At 44.0% G+C, this 22,845-nt stretch overlaps 1 protein-coding gene across 2 annotated transcripts in view; it reads left to right on the forward strand.

Moving 5' to 3' along the window:
- Positions 1-21,960, forward strand: part of LOC140903299 (calcium/calmodulin-dependent protein kinase type IV-like) — a 45,074-nt gene extending 23,114 nt beyond the window's left edge. The window contains exons 3-11 of one of the 2 annotated variants that reach the window (XM_073324371.1): positions 409-449; positions 4,059-4,141; positions 4,611-4,683; positions 9,651-9,741; positions 11,456-11,530; positions 13,306-13,381; positions 15,571-15,697; positions 17,659-17,811; positions 19,343-21,960. In XM_073324371.1, coding sequence (XP_073180472.1) covers positions 409-449; positions 4,059-4,141; positions 4,611-4,683; positions 9,651-9,741; positions 11,456-11,530; positions 13,306-13,381; positions 15,571-15,697; positions 17,659-17,811; positions 19,343-19,624 — 1,001 coding nt within the window. In that variant the 3' untranslated portion in view covers positions 19,625-21,960. The remainder of the gene's footprint in view (positions 1-408; positions 450-4,058; positions 4,142-4,610; positions 4,684-9,650; positions 9,742-11,455; positions 11,531-13,305; positions 13,382-15,570; positions 15,698-17,658; positions 17,812-19,342) is intronic. The other variant, XM_073324370.1, reaches the window with a different exon arrangement.
- The last annotated feature ends 885 nt before the right edge of the window (positions 21,961-22,845 follow it).

Below are 22,845 nucleotides of genomic sequence, written 5' to 3' on the forward strand. Positions count from 1 at the left end.
AGTGGAAGTCTTGCCCGCTTGTAATCATTAAAGACCCTCCTGGCAAAAGCAAAGCCAACAGTACAGGGAATCGTCGGAAATCAGGCAGTTGGGGCAAAATCCAACCCCAGGGTAACTTCACTGACTCCAGGAATGGATTTTGTCCTTTGTCTACCCTGCCACCACCCCTCTCCTCCCCAACACACACACACAATTCCTGGTATGACACATTTCCTAGTGCTGTAAATGCCCCAAGCAAAGGGAACTTGCAGTACTTCCTCATAGAGGCTATTTCACATTCTTATCTCCCTGCCAGGAAAGCATCACTGAAAAGATGTTCACACCCCTTGTTAGAGGACTGGAGCAGGCTGCCTGGTCTGAGACAGCTATATTCTTTATTTGTATTTGTTCTTTGATGGTCTCCATTAGGAACCGTTGGTGCAGGGAAGCATCCCCTTTCGGAACAACTGGTAAGCAAATGAACTGGAACAATTTGTAACACCCAGGAGCAGAGATCATTACAGAAGGGGACCACTTCAATGGGACCTTCTTGTCAGGTCACATGGAACATGCGACACACAGCTCTGTCTGCTTTGCCCGGGCACTCAAGCTACTGATCCTGCTGAGCTCCATCCCATGCTAAAAGATCGGCTGCAGGAATTATATTGGGGAAATTCTATGGCTTGTATTACACAGGAGGTCAGACTAGGTGATCACAGTGGTCCCGTCTGGCCTTAGAATCTATGATTCCGTATGCTTAAGTGCTGTCTCGAATAGGCACATACTTAAGCGTGTGCTTAAGAGAGATCCTGAATTGGGGCTAAAAGGCTGTGTATGGCCTTATCTGTTAATGTTGCTGGTAAGCTTTGAGGGTCTGATTCTTTTCCATCTGCTTTCTAGACTGATTTCAGCATTCAGTTCTCCTCTTTTGATGCGTGTGAATGACTGGCGAGCTGTATTTCATTAAGGGGGAAGTTTTTCAGAAGTACCTAAGGCCTGTGTGTTGCACCTTAGCTATGCCAGTACAACCCTGTAGTGTAGACGTAGCCTACAGGTTTTCCTCACTGTAGGAACTCCACCACCTCCACCTCCCTGAGCATTCTTCTGTTGACTCAGCCACGTGTACATCAGGGATTATGTGGGCACAGCTACTGCACGCAGGGTTGTGGATTTTGCACACTCCTGGCCACCATAACTATGTCTATCTAAATGTTAAGTGTAGACCAGGCCTATGTCCCACAGTGACACTTCAGCTCCTAAATCACTTAGGTTTTGATTCAGGTCCTATAAAAATCAATGGTGAAACTCCCATTGACTTCAGTGGGACAAGATCAAGCCACTTTTGAACCTGTTAGCCTACATCTTTTTAAAAGATATGGTAGAGACCGAGGCCAGATTCTCAGTTGGTGTAAATCAGCCCAGCGGAGGAACATCAGCTTATACCAGGTGAGGATCTGTCTCACATTTGCTGTAGATGCATCACATGGTCTCTGAAGGCTTGTTTGTGTAGAGTCTGGGGGAGAGGCAAAGGAGAGATTGCCTCCGGTGTGTTATAAAGAGGATAGAAAACTTACTTTGCCCACCCTAGAAACAGGCGCCGCTACAGGCCAGCTACATTGACGTAACCAATTGGACAGCTTTAATATTTTAAATCAGAATGGTTTCGGTAAGGTTCTGCTCCCTCCCTAGTTCAAATGATTTTTTTTTTAAATGACGCTTCCTGTCATTATGCACACTGGTGACATCTGTACACTCCTTGCTGTCATTCAGCACCGACCTCAAGAGCAGACGATAATAGGATTGTAAACTTTTGAAGTTAATAGGAAAATTATAGCACTTCTGTGCAGTATTATAATATAGTAAGCTGCCACAGTGTCTCATACGTAGGTAATGATGAAAGCCCCATGAAATTCACAGTGTCACGGAAGTCTTAAGCCCTGTGAAATTTTCTTTTTCCCATTTAAAAAAAAAAAAGCACATGGATGCATTTTTATGAGACCTGTTAATTCCACGTTTGCTGCGTTGGCACAAAGGGCCAATGCAGGCATCGTGGGTTTTTTTTTAATCTTCAGGAAATATTATTTCTTTTCTGCTTTCTTCCTCACAGAGCAGCCTGTGCATCACAGGGGACCTTTTCAGAGTTGCCTAACTGACTTAGGTGCCCAATGTCACATTTTGAAAAATAACAGAGCTGGTCTTTTATTCCTGAAAAAAAATGTATACAATCGATAACTAAACATGAGAGGTTCCTAAAACATCAGGCTGTAGCAAAAGAAATTTGCTGGGTATAGACACATGGGACCCAATCGTGTATCTTCTACACACTCTAATTCCTCATAAAGACATTCATTTAATTTTCTCTTCCTTTCCTTTTTGTCCTTTCATGATCTAAGGATACTGCAAATAAAATACTGGAATAATGGTCCAATTTGTTCCGGTAAAGGGCAGATAACTCACCTGCAGTTGGCAATTCCAGCATAAATGCACTATGGCCCATTCTGGCAATTTTAATGTGGGTCTCATGATATTTGGTGTTTTTTCCTTAAAGCCTCAGCTCCTGGAGTCATGGGATTATGTAAGACCCTTGGCTTACATTCTTTTTTTTTTTAAGCAAGTTTCTAGTGCTCACAGTTGCAGAGGAAAACTTGAAAATGTGACATCACAAGGCTCAAAGATCAGAAGGCAAATAAAAGAATATAAAAATCTTGTGATTTTTTAAAATGATCTCGTAATTTTGTTGAAGCCTAGACACTTGGGATTAGCAGGACTGTAAATGCAAACACCCTTATTCTTAGTAACACTAAGGTCCCTTTCCATGGCTGTGGCATCAGCAAGCAGCCTTAGAGTGGATGGAAACAGTCCCCGGAGCTGAGCTGGCATAAAGGAGCTACTCCAACCTTGCTCCCATCCTCTGACCTAGGCAATCAATTACGGATGTGACCAGAATGCAATGCTCCATAGCTGTGCTTGCTTCCCATGGTGGGAACCAGAGCATAAATTAGAGTAGCCTCAAGGCTGCTGTAACTGACCCCAGCAACCAGGCAAGCCTCTGAACAGGGAGAGTTTGCATCTTCTCCTCTCTTTGATCCAAGTGCAGGAATGGAGTAACTGAAGCCAAGTCCACCCTAGAGGTGCTATAGTGGCATAGCCCAGTATAACTCTGTAGTGTAGACACAGCCATACAGCACTGTGAGGGGGTTTCCTGTAACTCCACTTTCCTGAGCAACAGTAACTAGGGCAATGGAAATGTTCTTCCATCAACCTAGCAGCAGCTGCACGGGGGCAAAGTCGGCACAGCTCCAGAGCTGAGGGGTGTGGATTTTTCCCACCTCTGAGCACCATGACTACGTCAACCTACATTGGAAGTGTAGACCAGGCATGAGAATCCGGCCCAAGAGCTTCAAGCTGAAATCCCGGCCCTGCTGAAGTCAATGGCAAAGCTCCCGTTAACTTCAGTGGGCCAGGATTTCACTCTTGGGGTAAAACACTCCAATCAGCAGAACCAGCGGTTGAATGAAAGAGCCAAGGACAACAGGCTTTGCAAAGCCACAGGAATGTGTACAGCAGAGGTTGCTCGGTCATCCTGGCAGGGATGGAGGGGCTGCTAAATTAAAAAGCTTTCATAGGATACTGTACATTCCACTTACAATAATGAGCTTCAGGATCTGGAGAAAATAAATGTAGGGCTTGCAGGTCGGTTTCCCTGCTCTAATTTGCAGGTGTTTTTTTTTTTTTAAATGCGGATTAAGTGAGCAAACCTGGTTTGAACAGTTAAAATGCCAGGTTCAAATAGAAAAAAACGAGGCATATTTGCTACCGGCAGCCCTGTTATGATGATGCTAAACTTGTTACATCTACGCAATCTGTTCTGCATTTATTTATTCCTCTCTCCATGATGAGCCTCCTGGCATGCATCTCGTGAATAAATTAACCTGTTCTAGGAATAAATTGACTTACAGTGAGGACAGGGCTGGCGGAAAGTTCCCACTGTGTCTGGCTTATAATTAACATGGTTGGAAGAATGGCCCCGTTCTGGCAAGGGAGCAGGGCTGCCAGTGAACTGTTCCTGTTCTTTTCAGATCAAACTGAAGGAGATCTTCGAAACGCCCTCTGAGATCGTGCTCATACTTGAACTAGTGACGGGAGGAGAGCTCTTTGACAGGTACTCAGTGAGACCTTCTTTTAACCTGCCAATTCTAAATAAAAGGAGACACATCTAGTCCCACCAAAAATGTGGAGGGTGGAAGGAGGATCTGAGTGGCTCAGGAGCTAAATTACCAGCTTTCCGTCTCCAGGCTCATAGATCCCGTCAGTTCAGGAAACCAGATGATTTGTAAGTGGCCAACGAGGAACACAAGACCTGATTCTCTAATGCCCTACATTTACATCTGGGAAAAGCCAGCGTCAGATGAATGATAACTGCTGAAAAGCAAAGAGCTGGGCTTTATTATTAAGAGGTCACTGTAATAAAGCCTATATGGAATGGTTAACTTATAAATGGTGTAGCCAGGACTATTTTGGGGGTCTAAAACTTGGTGTGAATTGATTCCAAGGCAGGCTGTAAGCCACCACGGGATGTGCCATTGTTACACGCGCTTCTTTGTGACCTCTTTGGTGTCTTCACCTTACAGGATTGTAGAGAGGGGATTCTACAGTGAAAGAGATGCAGCCCATGTGGTCAAGCAGATCCTAGAAGCTGTATCTGTAAGTTTGCCACTGTTTCTTGATCTTTCGACGGTATTTTGGCCTCTCTGCCTCTGTCAGACCCTAGAAGTCATGGACAGCTGTCAAGGGATCGTGACCATTAGAGCCAGGAGAATAACGGATGTAACTGGAAAAGTTGAGGGGTGGGGGCGGGAATTGTGTCAAACACAATGTTTTGTTTCATTTTTGTTTCTTTTTTTAAACTTTAAAAAAAAAATAACGTTGAGGTAAAATTCAAATTGCAAAGTGGTTTTGAATGGAAACGTTTCATTTTTTCCCCCAGACTGAAATAATTCAAGGGGATTTGACATGAATTCACACCATGTTTCACTCGACCTGAAGCTGCATTTTTTGGCCCCCAAAAAAGTTTCAGCCAAAACAATTTCACCCAGTTCTAATGACCACCAGGCCCCAAGAATAATAGATGGGAGGGAGGTGCAGCTTAATGGGAGGAGGGTTCCTCCATTAGGGAAAAGATTGAGAACCAGTGGTCTGCTGGTTAGACCAAGAGATAAGCCGTCAGGACTTTTGAGTTCTAAACCTGTCTCTAGCACTGTGAGACCTTGGGCACCTCTGTGCCTCAGTTTACCAAGGGGATACTAACTCACTTACCGCTGTGAGGCTTCATTAATGTCTCTAAAGCTCTCTGAGATCCAGGAGCAAAATATTATATATCGTTTTTCTGATTCTTTTTATCTTTCTCCCTTTCTCTATCCTTGGTTCCCTAAAAAGAGGACAGGATGACATGGGGGCACCTGCTTTGTACTGGATCACGGTGCTGTTCAGAGAGGACTGGGGCTTTGTGGTTAAAGCGTCATGGTAGGACTCAGAAGTTTACGTTCAATTCTTGGCTCTGCCGCAGTCTCCTTGCTTGACCTTGGCCAACTCACTTAGCTGTGCCTTGGTTCCTTTGGCTGTAAACTGGAGATGATGATGCTTCCGTTCTCCCACCCTTTGCCTGGTCTATTTAGGTTAAACTCTTTCAAGCAGGGACTGTCTCTCACTCTGAGTCTGTACAGCACAATGGGGCCTAGAGGCGCTAAGATAATGTAATGAAATATTATGCATATTTAAGGCATTTTGCTTAGAAGAAGCCAGTCTCGTAAACCTGCTGCCAAACGCCATAAGAAAGGAGTGGGTCTCTGACTACCCGAGAGAGCAGCCGCAGCTTGGCTTTTGTTCTGTTAATGGGTGGCCCCTTCCCGGCCTTATAAGGTCACCCGTCTCGGGGATCCGCAGTCTGTGAAATGAAGAGCACGGCAGCAGTGCCGCGGATTCAAGCACAATTACAAGGGAGGCCTGTGGCCTGTGTTTGTGGAGGAAGGAGAAATCTGGATACCTCCCCACTGTAGTGGAGGGAAATGCCACGTACTCAGAGCACAGCCCAGCTAGGACCCCTGCATATGAAACAGAGGGGCTCCCCTTCCTTATCCTGCCTCCATGACTTCCCTAGCGGGGAAGCTTCTACATCAAAGCAAGATCTTTCCGACGGCCAGCACTGACCTGGCATCTAAAAATAAAGCTGCATGCTCTCAGCCTCAGGCCTTGTCTCCTGCCAGTGTCGATGATAAACGGTCCGGAATCAGAACGTCGCTGGGGCCACTGGGCTGCTGATGCCTGAGACAAGCGAGATCAGAGTTCGCTCCTCCACTGTCCGCTACTGGATATTGGATCCTCTCCCCCAGTCCCTCCTCCGTGTGAATTATTGCACAGTTAACCAGATGGATTATAGGGTCAAGCTCCCCTGCAGGGACTGGCCACTGCTAGAGGCAGCTAGTGAATTGGATGGCTCTGATCCGAGGCCAGGATTAAAACAGATACGTGCAGGGCCAAGGGGCCATTGTTACAGGGTCTCTTTAATGGGACTCAGGGTAGCAGCCGTGTAAGTCTGTATCCGCAAAAAGAACAGGAGGACTTGTGGCACCTTGGAGACTAACCCATTTATTAGAGCATAAGCTTTCATGGGCTACAGCCCGCTGCATCGGATGCATAGAATGGAACATATGGTAAGATATAGAGATAGATATAGATATACAGTATGCATCCGATGAAGTGAGCTGTAGCCCACGAAAGCTTATGCTCTAATAAATTTGTTAGTCTCTAAGGTGCCACAAGTACTCCTTTTCTTTTTAATGGGACTGTTTCTGTGCTGAACCCTGGGACAAGAGGGGGGCATCAAAATGGCTTTGTGAGGGTGGGGTGGCCCTAGATATGCTCAAACGAGGGTGACCAGACAGCAAGTGTGAAAAATCAGGACAAGGGATGGGGGGTAGTAGATGCCCGTATAAGACAAAGCCTCAAATATAGGGACTGTCCCTATAAAATCGGAACATCTGGTCACCCTAGCTCAAACTGTCCCTGGGGCTGGTTATTAGTTCAATGAGTGGGGACTAAGGCTTTGGGACAAGCCTGTCATCACCGGGCCTGTTTCTAGCAAGCGCTGTCAGCCTTCACAAACAAGTTTACAACCATCACAAAATCTGCTAAGCCGAGGAAGCGTCTCTGTGTTTTTGTGCAACTGAAAAATCCCCGCAACTCACAAAGGAACCCACGATGCATTGTTCAGAGGAGCTGCCTCTTCAGGTCTGTGCTCTGGAAAGGATAAAAGAGACGGAGAGAAAATACCTCGGATTTGTATCAGGAAGGTCACTGTTTCTCTACATGAAAGGTTAGCTGAAGACAGTCTCTATGGCAACAGAGGGTTTAAAAATGGAAGCTCGTAACAGAAAATCTCCCGTGTGGAAATTGCACCTCCGTCCATGTAGGCAGGGAGAGAGCAACAATGTACCCAGGAGTAAGGTGTCCAGCAAAGGAGGGTTTAAAGGAAATCATTGGGATTTGGGGATCTCTAGGAGCTCTGTGTCACATGGCAAACCGGGGCAACATGCTGCAGATCCCCAGATATGCTCTTCCCGGCCCTTAGGTCAGGTTTTAATAAAGAAAGCTGATTAGCAGGTCAGGGTTAAGAGGGGAGCAGGTTACTGTAGAGGGGCGGTGATTTCTGTAAGCTAGCTGTGCTTGGAGGAGGAGTGTTAGATTCCTGTAGTTGATCAGTACAAGATAATACAACAGCTGATCAATATGAGCCAAGGGGAACATTTTTCTCTCCCCTGCTGCCGCTGTCTGTGGCAACAGCCATCTGCATAGTTCTGGACACAGCCAGGGTGCCATTATTTATACTATAGAAGCATTGGGGCCCTGTTGTGCTTGGTGCTGCATGTAGTGAGAGACAGAGCTTACAATCCAAACAGGAAGAGAGACCAAGGATAAGGAAGGGAAACAACTTGCCCATAGTTGCATGCTAGGTCAATGGAAGAGCAGGGATGGAATTCGGGTCTCTTGGTATTTGGGGTCGGTTCCCAGCTATGGGGCCATACCATCTACTCAGTGACAGTGCGTTTTGCATTCTGCCTCCTCTGCTCTCATCTTAGCCCCCTCTCATTCCTCCATATCCTCTCTCCTCCTTGCTCCCTTTGGCTCCTTTCCCCACTCTTGTGCATCCACTTTACTGCAAGCCACCCATGAGTTCTCAAAGACCCTCCCTCAGCTCCTTCCAATCATGTCTTATAATGGTTAGATATGTGCCAGGCACAATATCTACTTCAGCCACTACTGGGTGACTTATCTCTGTGTCTGCTGCATATGGATTAACACCAGGTGACTGTGTGTTCCTGTTAACTAGGAGTGTTTGGTGCACACAAGCATGATCCATTGTTGCAAGAATGTTCCGATCTTCAGCTGTCTTTGTCTGCCAAGAACTCTGTCTAGAACTGAACAGAGACTGGGGGCCTGATCTTCATCTCACCAAGGCCCCTTTACACTGCCAGAGCCATGTAAAAGAGAGTAAGGCCCTATGTGATTGGATAGTTCTGTCTGTGGACTCTCGTACTCTGTTTAATACAAACTAAGCATTGTGGTAAGGAAATCTAAGTGCGTGTTTCGTGATTCTTCAAGACACAAATCTTCTTCTTTTGCAAAGTCTTCATGGGTTGATCTACTCAGTGAAGATGTTCTCTGTGGCCTCTTCTATACGAACTGATGAGCTGTGTCTGACTCAGACTGCAAAGTCAACTGAGGCATTGGGCCGGATCCCGCCCTGGTGTAAACTGGCATAACTCCATTGACTTCAGTGGAGCTACACCAATTTACAGCAGCTGGAGATCTGGCTACTGTTTTCTGACATGTATTTTCTAAGGACCGAGTGCACTTAGTAATAACCAGGGTCCGTCACTTGGGGCAATCATCATACAATTTGCTAAGTCTCACGCTATTGATACAGCGTAGAGGCTACCGAACCGGTTATGCGCCTCCATGACATTTTATCCGAATCCAAGTCTGGCGTGTTCCGGGAAATCAGTCCTGCGAAGGACAAGTGTCTGTTGATGCCGTCCAGCCTTCGGAGTTGAGGTCTTCCGCCGGGTCTTTTCCATCCTGCTTTCTTTGGGTCAGAGTCAAAGAGGGTTCGTGCAGGGAGGTTGATGAGCATTCGGAGTGATGACCACGCCATCGTAGAGAGCACTGGGTGACCGTTTGAGGGGGTTGGAAACCTGAGCTCACCGTTCAACTTGAGTTCGTGCCATTTGATGTTATGAGTCATTCAGCGATGCTTCCTGGTCATACTATAAAGAGTGAACGGTGATTTGTAAGTAATTCACTTATAAATGGCAAATACCAGTAACGGTGTAATTACTCTGGCCAAAAACAAAGGGCCAGATACCCTTATTGACATTGAATGATACCTTATTCCTAGTCCCACGGATGTCAGTGGAATGAGACGTCACTTGTGGAGAAAGTTGCAACTCGATGTGAATAAAGGTATCAGAATCTGGCCCTGAGCAAACTCTCCAGGGTTTGGCTCAACGTAATTAATACTCTGAACGCTGCCGTATTACCAGTTATCATCCCTGCGTTTTGTCTGACCCTGAGTTGGCTTTTTCTCCCCCGCTTCGCATTCTCTGTCTCTCCAGTATTTGCATGAAAATGGAGTCGTCCACCGGGATCTGAAACCAGAGAATCTCCTGTATGCAGACCTTTCCCCAGATGCCCCTCTCAAAATTGGTACGTTTGGGGGGCGAGCAGCAGGGTTAGGGTTTCCTGTGCAAAGTCAGCTACCGTCTGCAGGGAGGGTCCCATCCGACAGGGAGTGGGAATTTGGTTCTTGATTTCAGTGGGCTAGAGTAGACTATACTCTTTCAGCCTGCTGTGAGTAAGGGGGTGGTGTGGAGCTGCATTGTCCCAGGAGCAGATCAGAGAAAAAGGGTAGAATGGCCCCATTTACATCCATAGTGAAACTCCCATTGGGGCAGGATTTCACCCTAAATTGTGACTCAGTTCCTTCCCGGCTTTCCCCTTTACTCTAGGGAGGGAGGAAGTTACTTCCCCCTTTTCCTGGCTGGGACAGTAATAATTCAGTCTGGGATTCTCCAAGAGATTAGGAGTTATGCACTCACATCCCACCGAATTCGTAGCTCCCTTAAACGGAGGCTAGGATGTTCAAAGAAGCCTATCAGCTGAAATATGAAATCCCATGCTGGCTGTGGAGCATGCCATGGTACCATTGTCCCTTTGGCATGAGTGGTTAGCCAACAGTTGGGGCCTTGCTGGGTTGTTTACAGTAGGAGGGGAGATCAGTGCTATGAGTCGTGTCTATTCTTGGCTGTAATCTTATTTACAAAAAAATGCTCACACAGACCTGTCTCCCTGATCACAGTAGAAGCCAAGAGCAGGCAGTTTCCTTGCTCAGAAATCCCTGAGTCTGCCCCTCCAGTGAGCTCTATGCCCAAGAATCTCCATCTCAGGGCCATGCTCACCAGTCTTCTCTTTCTCTCTCTCAGGAATTGTCTGCACTTGAAAGTTGTTTTGGATTAACCTCACTTTTTTGGGGGGATAAAGTGTCTTGTATCTACATGCAAAAGATTTTCTTTAAAGACATCTGATGTTTCAACCCATGCTAATAAACCTACTGGGGAAACAAGTTTGCTGAGATCTGGGATGAGTTTTCCATCCCTGTCCTGAGTCCACACCTGGCAGTCCTCCCTCTGGATCCCACACTGCTTGGCTGACTACCTGTGTCAACCAGTTTGCTGACCTGTGTGTCCTCTTCTGCTCTGGGGTCACTTTGACTGGATAGCACCTCCCCATTTAAATTCTGGCTTATTAAAGCCAAATGAAGGTAGGGATGCAATGAGCTAAATGAATGGGAATTCTTCAGTTTGACCCCGGGTCCCAGAATTCCAGTGCCTTCTGGTAGCTATCCCGCAAGGTGCCGCGAGCCCAGCTGAGACGCGTGGGATGCCGGTCCAGGCTGCTGAGTGCTGATTTCAAAACAGCCCACCCCTGTGGAGACAAAGGGGAGCAGCGTAACCCAGGATAACAGGGCGGTGCAGATGTACTGTTTACGCAACAGCTGTTCCGGGTCACTTCACGCGGATAAACACTCCCCAAACCAACTTCCAAGTATGGACGAGCCCTCGTACGCACAGGTTGCAAAACCCGTGTGGTAGCTGGGGCAACCAGGGCAACCCCTATTAGCTCATCTGTTGAGGAGTGGCTGGGCAGTTTGGTGCCCCACGTGGTAGCCTCCAGTGTCTGCAGCTGTTCTGCCTCATAAAGGGGCTGAATTGCTCCTTCCACTGAAAGAAGGCCGCTTGGCACGCCCAGTTGGCTTTAACAAGGGCTGTGATTGTCTAGGATCAAAGACCCGACCCGGAGGGCAGCCACCGGGCACCTGTCAGTGTAACAGTCCTTTTCCTGCCCATCTGTTCCCTTACAGGTGATTTTGGATTGTCCAAGATAGTGGATGAGCAGGACACCATGAAGACTGTTTGTGGTACTCCAGGATATTGCGGTAAGGGGGTGAGCATGTAGGAATCGCTTAGTGGGGAGCTTGGGGAGGTGGGAGTGGAGGGGGAGAATCACACAGGGTTTGTTCATGTTAGCAGCGTGTATCTTAGGAATGTATCTTTGCATATTATGATAGAAACCCCTAAGGGTTTGTCTTCATTGCACAGGGGGTTTGGGCAAACCCCCACTACTGACCACACAGAAAAACCCCTGACCTGGAGGTGCTTTAAGACCAGGGTATTTTACCCCTCTTGGGAGGGGAGGGGGAGGTTACAGCCTGGGCTCCGCTGTAATTCAGGCTAGAACCCACCCACTTTGCAGTTAGGATGCAGACAAAATCGGTGTCTCTCGTGCCTTCCCCCAGTTCTCTCTGGGGAGGGCAGACAAGTTTTCCCACAATTAGCACAGTGGACTGGGAATGAATCGCAGAACATCTCGGTGCAAAGAACCAGGGGTTACACTCCAAGCACACGCTGATGAGATCAGGGACAGTGAGGACATAGTAACGTGGCTGGGGCTGTGTTGTGGGGACACTCAGACCTGGGGTAGGCTAGCCCAGCTGCTGATCACCTAGGTTAACTCTGCAGTGAAGACATGCCCTAAGAATTGCAATTCAGCTGTGTTAAAGGGACTCTCGTAATATCTTGAACTCTAAAGACAGGGAGAATATTTTACAGTCTAGTTTTCAGGGCAGGTTCCCTTGTGGGTAAAGCACAGGATTGGGACTCAGTAGACCTGGAGTCTCTTCCCTAATCTGTCACAGACTTGTTCAAGTCACTTCATCTTTCTGTATCTCAGTTTCCCATATCTCTATTATGGTTGTAAACTGCCTTGAAATTTTCAGCTGACAATGTGCTATAGAAGTGTGAATTTTATTTGTAGGGTTTATTTAAAACGTTGCTGTTCAAGCCACTTATTGCCTCTTTGCGTCTTACTGATCTTAGTCCACAAGATCTAGATGATTCTGCTTTTCTGTATAACCAGTTTTTAATCTGCTTCATTTTTGGTTCATCCTGTACATTGTCTAGAAAGATGCTGTCTTATCCGTGTTCTAACCTCTGCAAGGGAATATTTAAATCCCAACAGCAAATCATATTTTTCATTGACACTTATTTTTTAATTCCTTGAACCAATTCTCTTCATATTAGGGTTATAAAAGATCCTTAAAACCTGAGTTTGGGGCCTAAATTACTTGCTGTGGTCCCTTTAACGGAAGTGGCTTGAAACAGGAAGTTAGCTCAAAAAGTGAGATTTCAGTACACTGTCACTGCTTTGAGTTGGTAAAGGCACAATGTAAACATGACATTGCTTTGGAATTTTCATCTGCAATATTTAGCAGCTGATAAAACACCTATTAAGTACAGCATACTGACCCATTCCTGTGAGAGACATTAACACATGGCTGTTTGACTCTAGAGTAACCCTATTGCTCTATGGCATTGCTCTGGATTTACACCAATGTATCAGAGCAGGTGAAGGGAGGGAAGTACAGTGGTTAGAGCTCTGGCCTGGGACTCAGGAGACGTGGGTGTAATTCCCTTCTCTGCCACAGACTTCTACTATGTGGTCCTGGGCAAGTCTCATAGCCTCTTTGTGCCTCAGTTCCCTATCTGTAAAATGGGGATAACAGCACTCTCCTGCCCCACCTGGGGAGCTGTGAAGCACTCAGGTGCTGTGGTGATGGGAGCCATATAAATACTCTTGATAGCAGAATTTGATCCTCAGGGTGTTGACAGATGCCTCCTGCTGGAATATTTTAACTGTGAATTATGCTTTCAGCGCCTGAAATTCTCCATGGCTCTCCATATGGACCCGAAGTGGATATGTGGTCTGTGGGTGTCATAACATATATACTGTGAGTAATGCTGAAAATCTCTGACATTCCACGCCCCCTCATCCTGGCTGCTTTTTCCAACCGTTGTCCCTAAGCAGAGAAGCACTGACTCATCTTAACTCCCTCTGCAAACATGTCTGGTGTTTTCACCAATCTGCTCCTGGGCCTACCACGCAGCTCATGCTAATTACACGTCTAGTCCATGCAACCCTTACAAGAATGAGGACTTACATGACGACTCCCACTAACGACAACAGGATTCAGGGTTGGCAATCTAAACCCTTAGCACCAAGTGAGGATGGGTGGACAATTTTTATGCTCACTGGGCTAGATTTTAACCCCTTAGTCACAGCAGTGAGCAATTAACTCTACCAAGTTGTCTCATTGGCCAGGATCTTCAAAGGTATGTAGATACCTCCCTTCCATTGGGAATTAGGCACCTCAATACCTTTGAACATCTGGACCATTGACTTAACTCGTGGGAGCGTTCTCACTGGTTTGAGAAAAGGGCTCACAATCTGGCCCTTTGTTTGCAGGACATAAAAATAAGTCATACTTAGAAGAGGGAGAGAGAAATATATATGGCTTATTGAGAGATGTCTGTCTTTGTTTTATAGTATATCATAATTTGTTACCAGGGTCTTTGATCACGAATATCTGATTTTCTAAAAGCCTTCAATCATCCAATTTCTTTTTCAAGCCTCTTTCTGCTGTAAGTGGCTCGGACCTCTTTATTTTCGGAGCGGTGGCTACACCCAATAATACAGATTCCGCTACTGGAACCCTTTTTTAAAAAAATGTCAATTACTGGCCAACTTTGAATTGATGGAGCCCTGCAGGCATGTTGTAAACACAGCTGGAGAAAGCAGATATTTTCTGACTGGCTGAACTTCAGAGTACAGACAGTAAGTGCCAGCTGATAAATAAGCCTCCATCACTGGATGGATGAAGACTTGAACAGTCCCTACTGCTATCATCTGCTATTAGCTGAGTACCAGGTGTGTTTTTTAAAAAACAGCTTTAGTTAGTTAACTTCTTATTACCGCCCCAAGAGGATTTCTCTCTCATTAGTGTTTTCTACGAGTATCTGAGTCTTTTTAAAACTTCGAACCCTAGACAGTTATATGCTACCACATTTATTCACAATGAGTAGAACTTTACTTTGCTACTAGTCTCACTGAAATCAGTGGCCTGAATTCTGTTACTCCAAAGTAAGAGGATGAGAGAGAGAACGAATCACGTGTGACAATGTTAGGGCTTATGTACATGTGGAAACTGATCATTGTAGCTATTTGGAAGGACTATACCACAGTTGCTACCCATGTGGACACTCTGTTCCAGAATAAAAGTTACTCCACTTAAAAAAGAATCTGGAATAGCTATGTTGGTCAGTTTCCCCCATGTAGACACAACGTTGGTCAGATCACTTAATGCATGACTGGTAGGCGCTTGGAGGGTAACATTTTACATCCACTTTACACTCACTATGTTCTGATGTAGATGACAGCATAAGGTACACGACAACTGAGAATTGGGACCACTTTTTCGGTTAAAAATGTTCCTTGGACAAGTTCAGATTTGTTGCCACAGTATAAATCCAGAGTAGCTCCGCTGACTGGAGTAGAATTGTCCTAATTTGCACTGGTGTAACTGAGCTGCAACATTTTATCCACCTCTCTCCAAAATGATCACCGAAATATTGTGAGCAAGTCACAGGTGTTCAGTAGCTCTTGCCCTGTTTGGAATGTATTACGGTATTATTGGCCATGAATTTACATGCTTGCAAAACTAACAGGTGCTCAGCAAGAGGCAGAAGCTCTCTTGATTGTTCTTATCGATTCCTTTCATTGTGACATATGCTAAAGTGTAGCATGACTCATAGAAATTACAGGTGGGGGAAAAGCCCTATAAAGTAATCCAATCCATCCGCCATGGCAAATGCAAGATTGTTCCCTCCCAGATGTGCTCCCGTGTTTTGTCCACTATCGTTGTCAACGTCCCGGGTAATAGTGCTTCCAGCCCAGATTGACAAAGGATTTTGGGTTCCTAATTTCCGTTGAATTCAGTGGAATTCCTTTGTGGATCTAGGCTTCCACCATTTTTTTCAACTGCTCCACAGCGTTACAACTCTTACTGGCAGAAATTGTCCCCTGCTGCTTGTATGTAGCCTCAAATTCCCTTTTCTTAATTTTATCCCACTGTGTTTTCAGGCTTTGTGGGTTTGAACCATTTTTTGATCCAAGAGGGGACCAGTACATGTACAGCAGGATACTGAACTGTGACTATGAGTTTGTTTCCCCTTGGTGGGATGAAGTCTCCCTCAATGCCAAGGACTTGGTAAGTTACCCAAGGCCACAGATGTAGATGTCATGACGTGGAAGAAATTATGACCTCGGTATTGTAGGTAACATGGGGGGATAGCTTCTTGTCAGGGAAGAATTTTGTAAGGCTAGGTTTATACCAGAAACTTTTACTGGTAGAATAGTGTCACTTCAGAGTGTGATTTTATTTATTTATTTTATTTTATTTTGTGTGTGTGACTTTTCTATACTGTAGCCCATAGGGCTAGCTTAGCCTTTAGTATATTCAGCTGTAATGCAAGGAACATACAGACCTGTGTCCTGGAAGACACTAGCTTAAGCAAGTTCCCATCAGTATAGTAGGCCTGTGACTCATAGATAAATGGCCTGACAGTCACCCTTAGATTTGGGGAAGTAGGAATAGCTTGCTCAACAGCAGGAGTTGGAATCTAACTGTACCATCCCACTGCACAAATACTGAAGTGATACTGGGCTTGGATGTTTTAGGATAGCATTGTTGGCAGATGTTTAACCACAGATTTTCTTGAGCAATAAGTGAGATGTATGATAATGAGTTAAATGGCATTACTGTGTATGCATATGTTAACCTATAGGATAAGTGCACCCCAGGTATTACCAGGGTGAGGAAGTTAGATTTGGACATGAGCATTAAAATGAACCTTCATGATCGTGCGCTGGCCCTATAATAGGGCAAACCACCAGGTGCAGGGGGTTAGCCTTCCATCATTGGACCCTTCCGCTCTATTGTTATCTGCCACCAATCTTAGGCATTGAGGACCACTGGACTCGGTCGGCATGCCAGAGACAGGGCTGGCCCTTTGTCTCTTACCATCAGGTCCTCAAGGAAGGGTGCAAGTATGCAAGTCTAAGAGCATATGCAAAGAATTATACCACAGATATTCCCCAATACTATTCCATTCCCCAATGTTATTAATATCTCTTTTACGTGGTTTGGAGCTTTTCTGGCTTTATTATTGATCTTAATAAAAATCACTATGACTGTGCTTTTGCCCTCAGTCTAAGTGTCCTTGCCATACACCCTGAGGTTCCCTATGAGATATTGAACTCAGTGGTTTCAGTTCTGTGTAGCCTGATTTTGGGACAATAGCCCCCTTACCCTCAGCCGGTCCTATCCACGGCTCTGCTATTCACTTGTTGTGAGACCTTGCACAAATCTCTCTGTGCCCCATCTGCAAAATGAGGGGGGCGATGCTTTGTTAAACATATTAAGATCTCTGGGTGAAACGCTCTCTATTATGTTATAGTTGTTATTCAATAATAATAATATTTAATAATAATACAAACCAGATTTGCAGAGCAATCCTTCTGAAGTGCAATATTGAAGTACTAATGTCTTGAAAAGTACATAAGTGACTCCATTTAGCAGTCTTTCCACTCTCACAAAGTACAATTGATAGCCAAAAGGAAAGACAAAAATGGATGAGCCTTATGAAATAACAGTAAAAGATGACAGAAATCAATCTAAAGTTAAAACTCTCACTGTTTCCAGCAACAAAATATAAATTAAAACCATTCAGATCAGCAGTATCTATGAATCATTATCATCCACCATCAACTGATAATATTAAAATGCTTTACGATCAATCCATTTGTAAAAAATACAGGATTTGCCAAACCAAAACAGACTAATGGTCCATCTTAATTTTCTTTCCTGTGTCTGGCCCCAATTCAGGAAAGCACCAAGCATGTGATTTGTGAATTGGGGCCTCTGACAGTGCTCAGTGCTTTATAGGAAGACCTAAACTGTTCCTATGATATGCTTACTTTTGCTATACTCTACAATGGGACAAATTCTTCTTGACTCATGCTGGTGTTCATTCTGTGCCCTACAGCAAGAAGATGCATGCCCTTGTAATTGCACTCCCTATCACTGGACTGCGGATGACATTAATGATAAATTTCCAGTTCCTTTTGAACAAACATATTTAAACTTACTTGTTTGAAATCTGGCTGCAGGTTCAAAAACTGGTAGTCTTGGACCCACAGAAGAGGCTAACAGTACATCAAGCACTGGAACACCCCTGGGTCACGGGCAAAGCAGCTAAATTTGCTCATATGGATAGCACACAAAAGAAACTGCAAGAGTTTAATGCCCGGCGGAAACTGAAGGTAACGTTATAGAGCCTTGCTGTTAATCATTCTGGAATATTTCTTATTTCCCTTCTACATAGACTGTACAAATGGTCACTGCTAACCAGATCTGCTATCGTCAGCTCTTCAGAATGCAGTGGTTTTAGTTAAGAAACACTTGAGATTTGTCTACACTTTCAAGCTGATGTGGATTACGATAGGGTATGAATATGCAGCCCAAGAGCTATTCCAGAATAACTCCACATGTAGACAAACATTAATTAAAATGTTACAGTTTGGTGGGGGACTGGTTGGCTCAGGGAACTGGTAAAAGGATATGAAGCTTTTTGCGCCCAAAGCTATGTTTCCACTGCAAAAACCAGGGCTGTTGTTACATCGTTAGCTATCACAGCGTAAAATTCTGGTGGGGACCAGGCACAAGTAGTGCCTTGATGTGGCTAGTTGGAATAAACCCCAGGTGAGGGGTCCAGTGTTTGGCCTCTGCTAGCTACGCTGAGCTAAAACCTGCCTGTGCTCTGTCTTCACTGGGATTTTACGTTGCAATGGCTAACATGGTGTGAAAACACACCTTTTTGGACTCTGGAGACATAGCCTATGGCATCACTTCAAATCTGTCTCAAAGTCATTGCAAGCTGGTGTCTCTTTGGTGGCCTGTGTGAAACAAACCAGAAGTCTCAGTCCAGCCCTAGTGGATGGATGTTGCCACAACAATAATTGGCCCCCTTGTTAGCCCAGATACCAAGGAATGAATGACCCATTGAAACTGATCTCTTTCTTCTGGAGGGGAGGGGTATGTCTCCAAATCTGGACTTACACTGGGGAAACTGATACTGACCATGTTCCATCTGTTCTATACAGACTGAAGTCCTCTGTCTACCTAGGGATGTCGCTCCAGAACCTTTCTCTGACACTAAATTCACTCTAGGAATTAAAATGAACAGTTTACTTTTTTAAAACCACTTTTACTAATGAAAACGTTGTAAATCTTTTCATTGTATTTATTTTTATTACTTACAGATGCACATTAGGGCCTCAATCCTGCGAAGATTCATGCTTGTAACATTACCCAAATGGGTAGTCCAAATTGACTTTGAACTTACATACGCATTACGTTTTGCAGGGTTGGGGCCTAGGGATACACTTCAATACAATATAAAATACGCTTGATTGGAAAATGTTAATACAATTAAACTAAAAGAAATCACTCCGGTTGGCCTAATATGATTTGATTTCTTGTAAGAATACATTGGTCTCTGATCTAAGCTATTCATTATCCTTTCTTAGAACCAAGAAGCATAGCACATATGGAAATATATATATTTTTATTTCCATTTCCATGTGACTTTGTCTCTTCATCCCACTGGCCCTATCGAAGAACCAAGGTTATTTTGTCGAGGGCTTTTTATTTTATCAGCACAGGCCTGGGAACCATTACAGCCATTTTTTGTAGCATCAGAGTGTTTCTGAACTTACATCCAAGTAGCAAATCTCTGAAATGCATCCTTGCACCACTGCTGTTCATTTACTCCTCATGTTTGTTTTTAAATAGGCTGCAATGAAAGCTGTAGTCGCTTCTAGCCGTCTAGGTAACCACGGGCATCATGACAGCTCCAGAAATGGACGTACTCACGAAGGTACCAAAGAATCTTGCCTGGCCCAGGCAGCTGAGAACTCCTGTCTCCAAGACAATCCTGATAGCTCTTCCATGCCCAGCCACCTCGAATCCAGTGCAACAGGTCCCTCGGCAAAGGCAGGGAACCTGGAAGCTTTCCAAAGTGATTGCCCTGCAGCTCCCAAGATTGTGTTTAATGGGGCCAGCTGTGAAAGTTAATGTTATAAATATGACTGCTGGCTCTTAACAACTTTAACTAAACAATATCCCACGACTCTTGGCCACAGCCATATGGAGAGGAGTAGGCAGAGGGATACCCAGTAAAGGGAGGAGCATCTGGGAAATTATTGGAAACTGGGACTCTGAATAATACATAGCATGTAGTAGGTGTGCTTTGATAAGAACTTGGTCTCTCATGTGATGCATCCTTATTTAATGTCCTGTATCTAGTACAATTGTAACTGGTGGCTGTGTATGTGGGTGTCTATATGGACCAACCTAGCAAACCAAAGTTGGCAAGTTGGACTTCCAACAAACCATTCATGGCCACCTTGTCTATAGCATATGAAAGAGGAGCAAACAGCAGATATGGGCATTTTTACCTTCCCTACAAAAGAAATTATGTTATCTTCATGACTTGTTTTGTAATTTAATGTAAATAATCCTCTTAGATTCACCGTCTTCCCTCATTAAATATACCTATGTTCTCTCTATTATTATCATTGTTAAATCTTCAAGGTCCAACCGTGGGATATTTTAGTTAGGGTTGGCAGACACATCTGGGCCTAGACATTTGATGCCATTCAAAGAAATAGTGCTTGCCCTGTTTAATTTGTGCTTCAATTACACTCCAGTTTCAGTTGCTTTTAAGAAGTTCAGTCTTGTGCTACAGACAACAATGCAGATCACATGGTTCTTAACAGCAGAGGCGATTGGCTATTCCAACCTTTGCATTTGCTTTCTAAGCCACAATTTACACAATTAATTCTAATGATGAACAACGTAAATATTTCGACTGAGCATCCTAAAACTTTGTTTGTAACAGGCAAGAAGTGCTGTTGTTTCTGGGTATCTTGCATTGAAGACAATGTCTTTGTGCAGCATAATGTTGTTTTGGGTTTTTTAAGGTTATTGAAATCAATTGATAGAGTATTTGGGAAAAATCCCAGTTAGCTTTTTTTGGCGCAATTATCACTGTACTCTGGATAACCATTCAGAGGCATCAAGTCAGTGAAAAGCAATTTTAGAAATACTGTATGTAACCTGTTTGGGACTATGAGCTGTCATTCAGTCAGATCGCTCCCTATAGATCCAGTCTCAAAACTTGTAAACTGGCATAGCTCCATTTAAGTTAATGGAGCTACACTGATTTACACCACTAAGGAGCTGGCCCAATGTGTGCAACAATGGGCTCCTGGCAGAAAATCTCAACTGAAAGAGATTGAAATTGTAAATAAGGTTCATTTTTGATACTTTGTATGTACAGTTCGGAATCTGATAACTAAGGGCTCACAAATAAAACTTACATTTACATTTAGCCTAAGCATTTAGTGTTGCTGATGCAAAATCTAAAAGGGGACAGAGAGCAAGTCAGAACTATAAAACAGTCAAATGATTTTCAGATTTATTCACAGCACAAGTAGAAATTGGAAAGATTATACATAAGGGTTTATAAGGGAATTTTTTTGATGTGAAACAAAAAATGTAGTGGGGAGAGATTAAGTCCAAGAGTTTTACTGATTGGAAAAGTATACTAGTTCTAGGCTAGAGAAGTACTCCTCTAATTAACTTTTATTTCTTAGATGGGATATGATTAATGCAGACCATATTGTTAAGGTGAGATCAATGATGAAATCTGAAAGGACAACAGGGCTTTTTTTTAATGCATGTAGGGCTTGATTTCACAGAGTGCTGAACACGCTGGCTCCGATCTTGCAAAACTCCTCAGATTAAATCATCTCCTCATCAAAGTCAATGGGAGTTTTGCCATTGATTTTAGTGGGGTCAGGACTTCACCTTTAAATGTTGCTTTGCTTAATTGGACTTCAATGGGGCCACAAATGCTTAAAGTTAAGCACAAGCTTAAATGTTTTACAGATTAAGACCAGAGTGCCTAGTGCACCCTGAAGGCTCAAGCATTCACGGCAACATAGCCCATAAAGCTTAGGGTCCAACCCAGTAAATTGCTAAATAACTGCTGGGTTGACTTCAATGGCAGTTGAGGACGCTCTTTATTTTGCAGGATGAACTACAAAAAAAAATTGATAGGCTGAGAACACTGAATAACAAGGGATATTGCAACAATAGAAGGAATCCGAGGGAAAATACGACGCCAAAAAAAAAAAAAATTGTCATTTCAAAAAAGAATTATTCTGTAAATAATGATAGTTTAAAGGTAGAGAAAAATGTACTCCCTGGAATAAACCTAACTAGAACGTACAGCTTTGATCTGTAGATATGTGTTTTAATAATAATTTACTAATTCAATTAAGTGTTAACATTTTCAGTGTTATCGGTATTTATAAAAGTATCAATAAATATTAATCATTACAACACATGGATCCTTTGTGTTTACTGTTGAGCTGTCAGACAGAGGGGAAGGTTAGGGGATTGTGTTGCTCATCTGATAGGGACAAATAATTCTCAGCTGATCTCGTTTTTACATGGTTGCCTGAATCCACCTTCACATAACTGACTTTCAGGCTTCAGGAAACTGACTACTATATCTAGGGCCTAGGTTTTTAAGGGCTTCTCTTGCCTGGCTTCTGTTTGACTAGAAGATAAAGGGACAAGATTCTTAGCCTAATTTTCCTTTACATGAAGGCTCCTTAGTGTAATAAGAATCTGCCCTTCCAAGTAGGCCATCTATTGTCTAAGTGGACCAAGTTAAGCCTGCAAAGTATAGTCAAGGTCCAGACGAAAGAGAAAATAATAATAAAAATAACAATAATGATAACAAGTAAATAAAAAGATTTGGGGGTCTGTTAAAAATGTCTGGTGGTCTGGGTCCACCTATTGACTACCCCTGGTCTAGGCTGTCATCCTGTTGAGACTGCCCTAAAATGTATGACTTTAGGCCCAGACCTGAAGAAGAGCCCTATGTAAGCTTGAAAGCTTGCCTCTTTCACCAATAGAAGTTGGTCCAGTAAGAGAGATTACCTCACCCATCTTGTCTCTCTAATATCTGGAGACCAGCAGAGCTATAACACCACTCCACTGATTTAGGCTTGACAAAGCAATGGCTCCCTAGGCTATCTTTTGTTTGTTTTTTTCATAGTATAACACACTTATAGATTTCTATTAAATTCCACTGCTGGATGGAGTGAACATTCTGAACTCTTTAAATGCAGGTTTATAAACCACTCATCCACTCCAAGGTTACCTCTGCTGGAATTAGAGCATGCCTAGTGAGTTCAGACATTAAACTGTTTAGGAACTCA

The sequence above is a fragment of the Lepidochelys kempii genome, chromosome 25 (genome assembly GCF_965140265.1).
Source record: "Lepidochelys kempii isolate rLepKem1 chromosome 25, rLepKem1.hap2, whole genome shotgun sequence".
NCBI classification, from domain to species: domain Eukaryota; kingdom Metazoa; phylum Chordata; order Testudines; family Cheloniidae; genus Lepidochelys; species Lepidochelys kempii.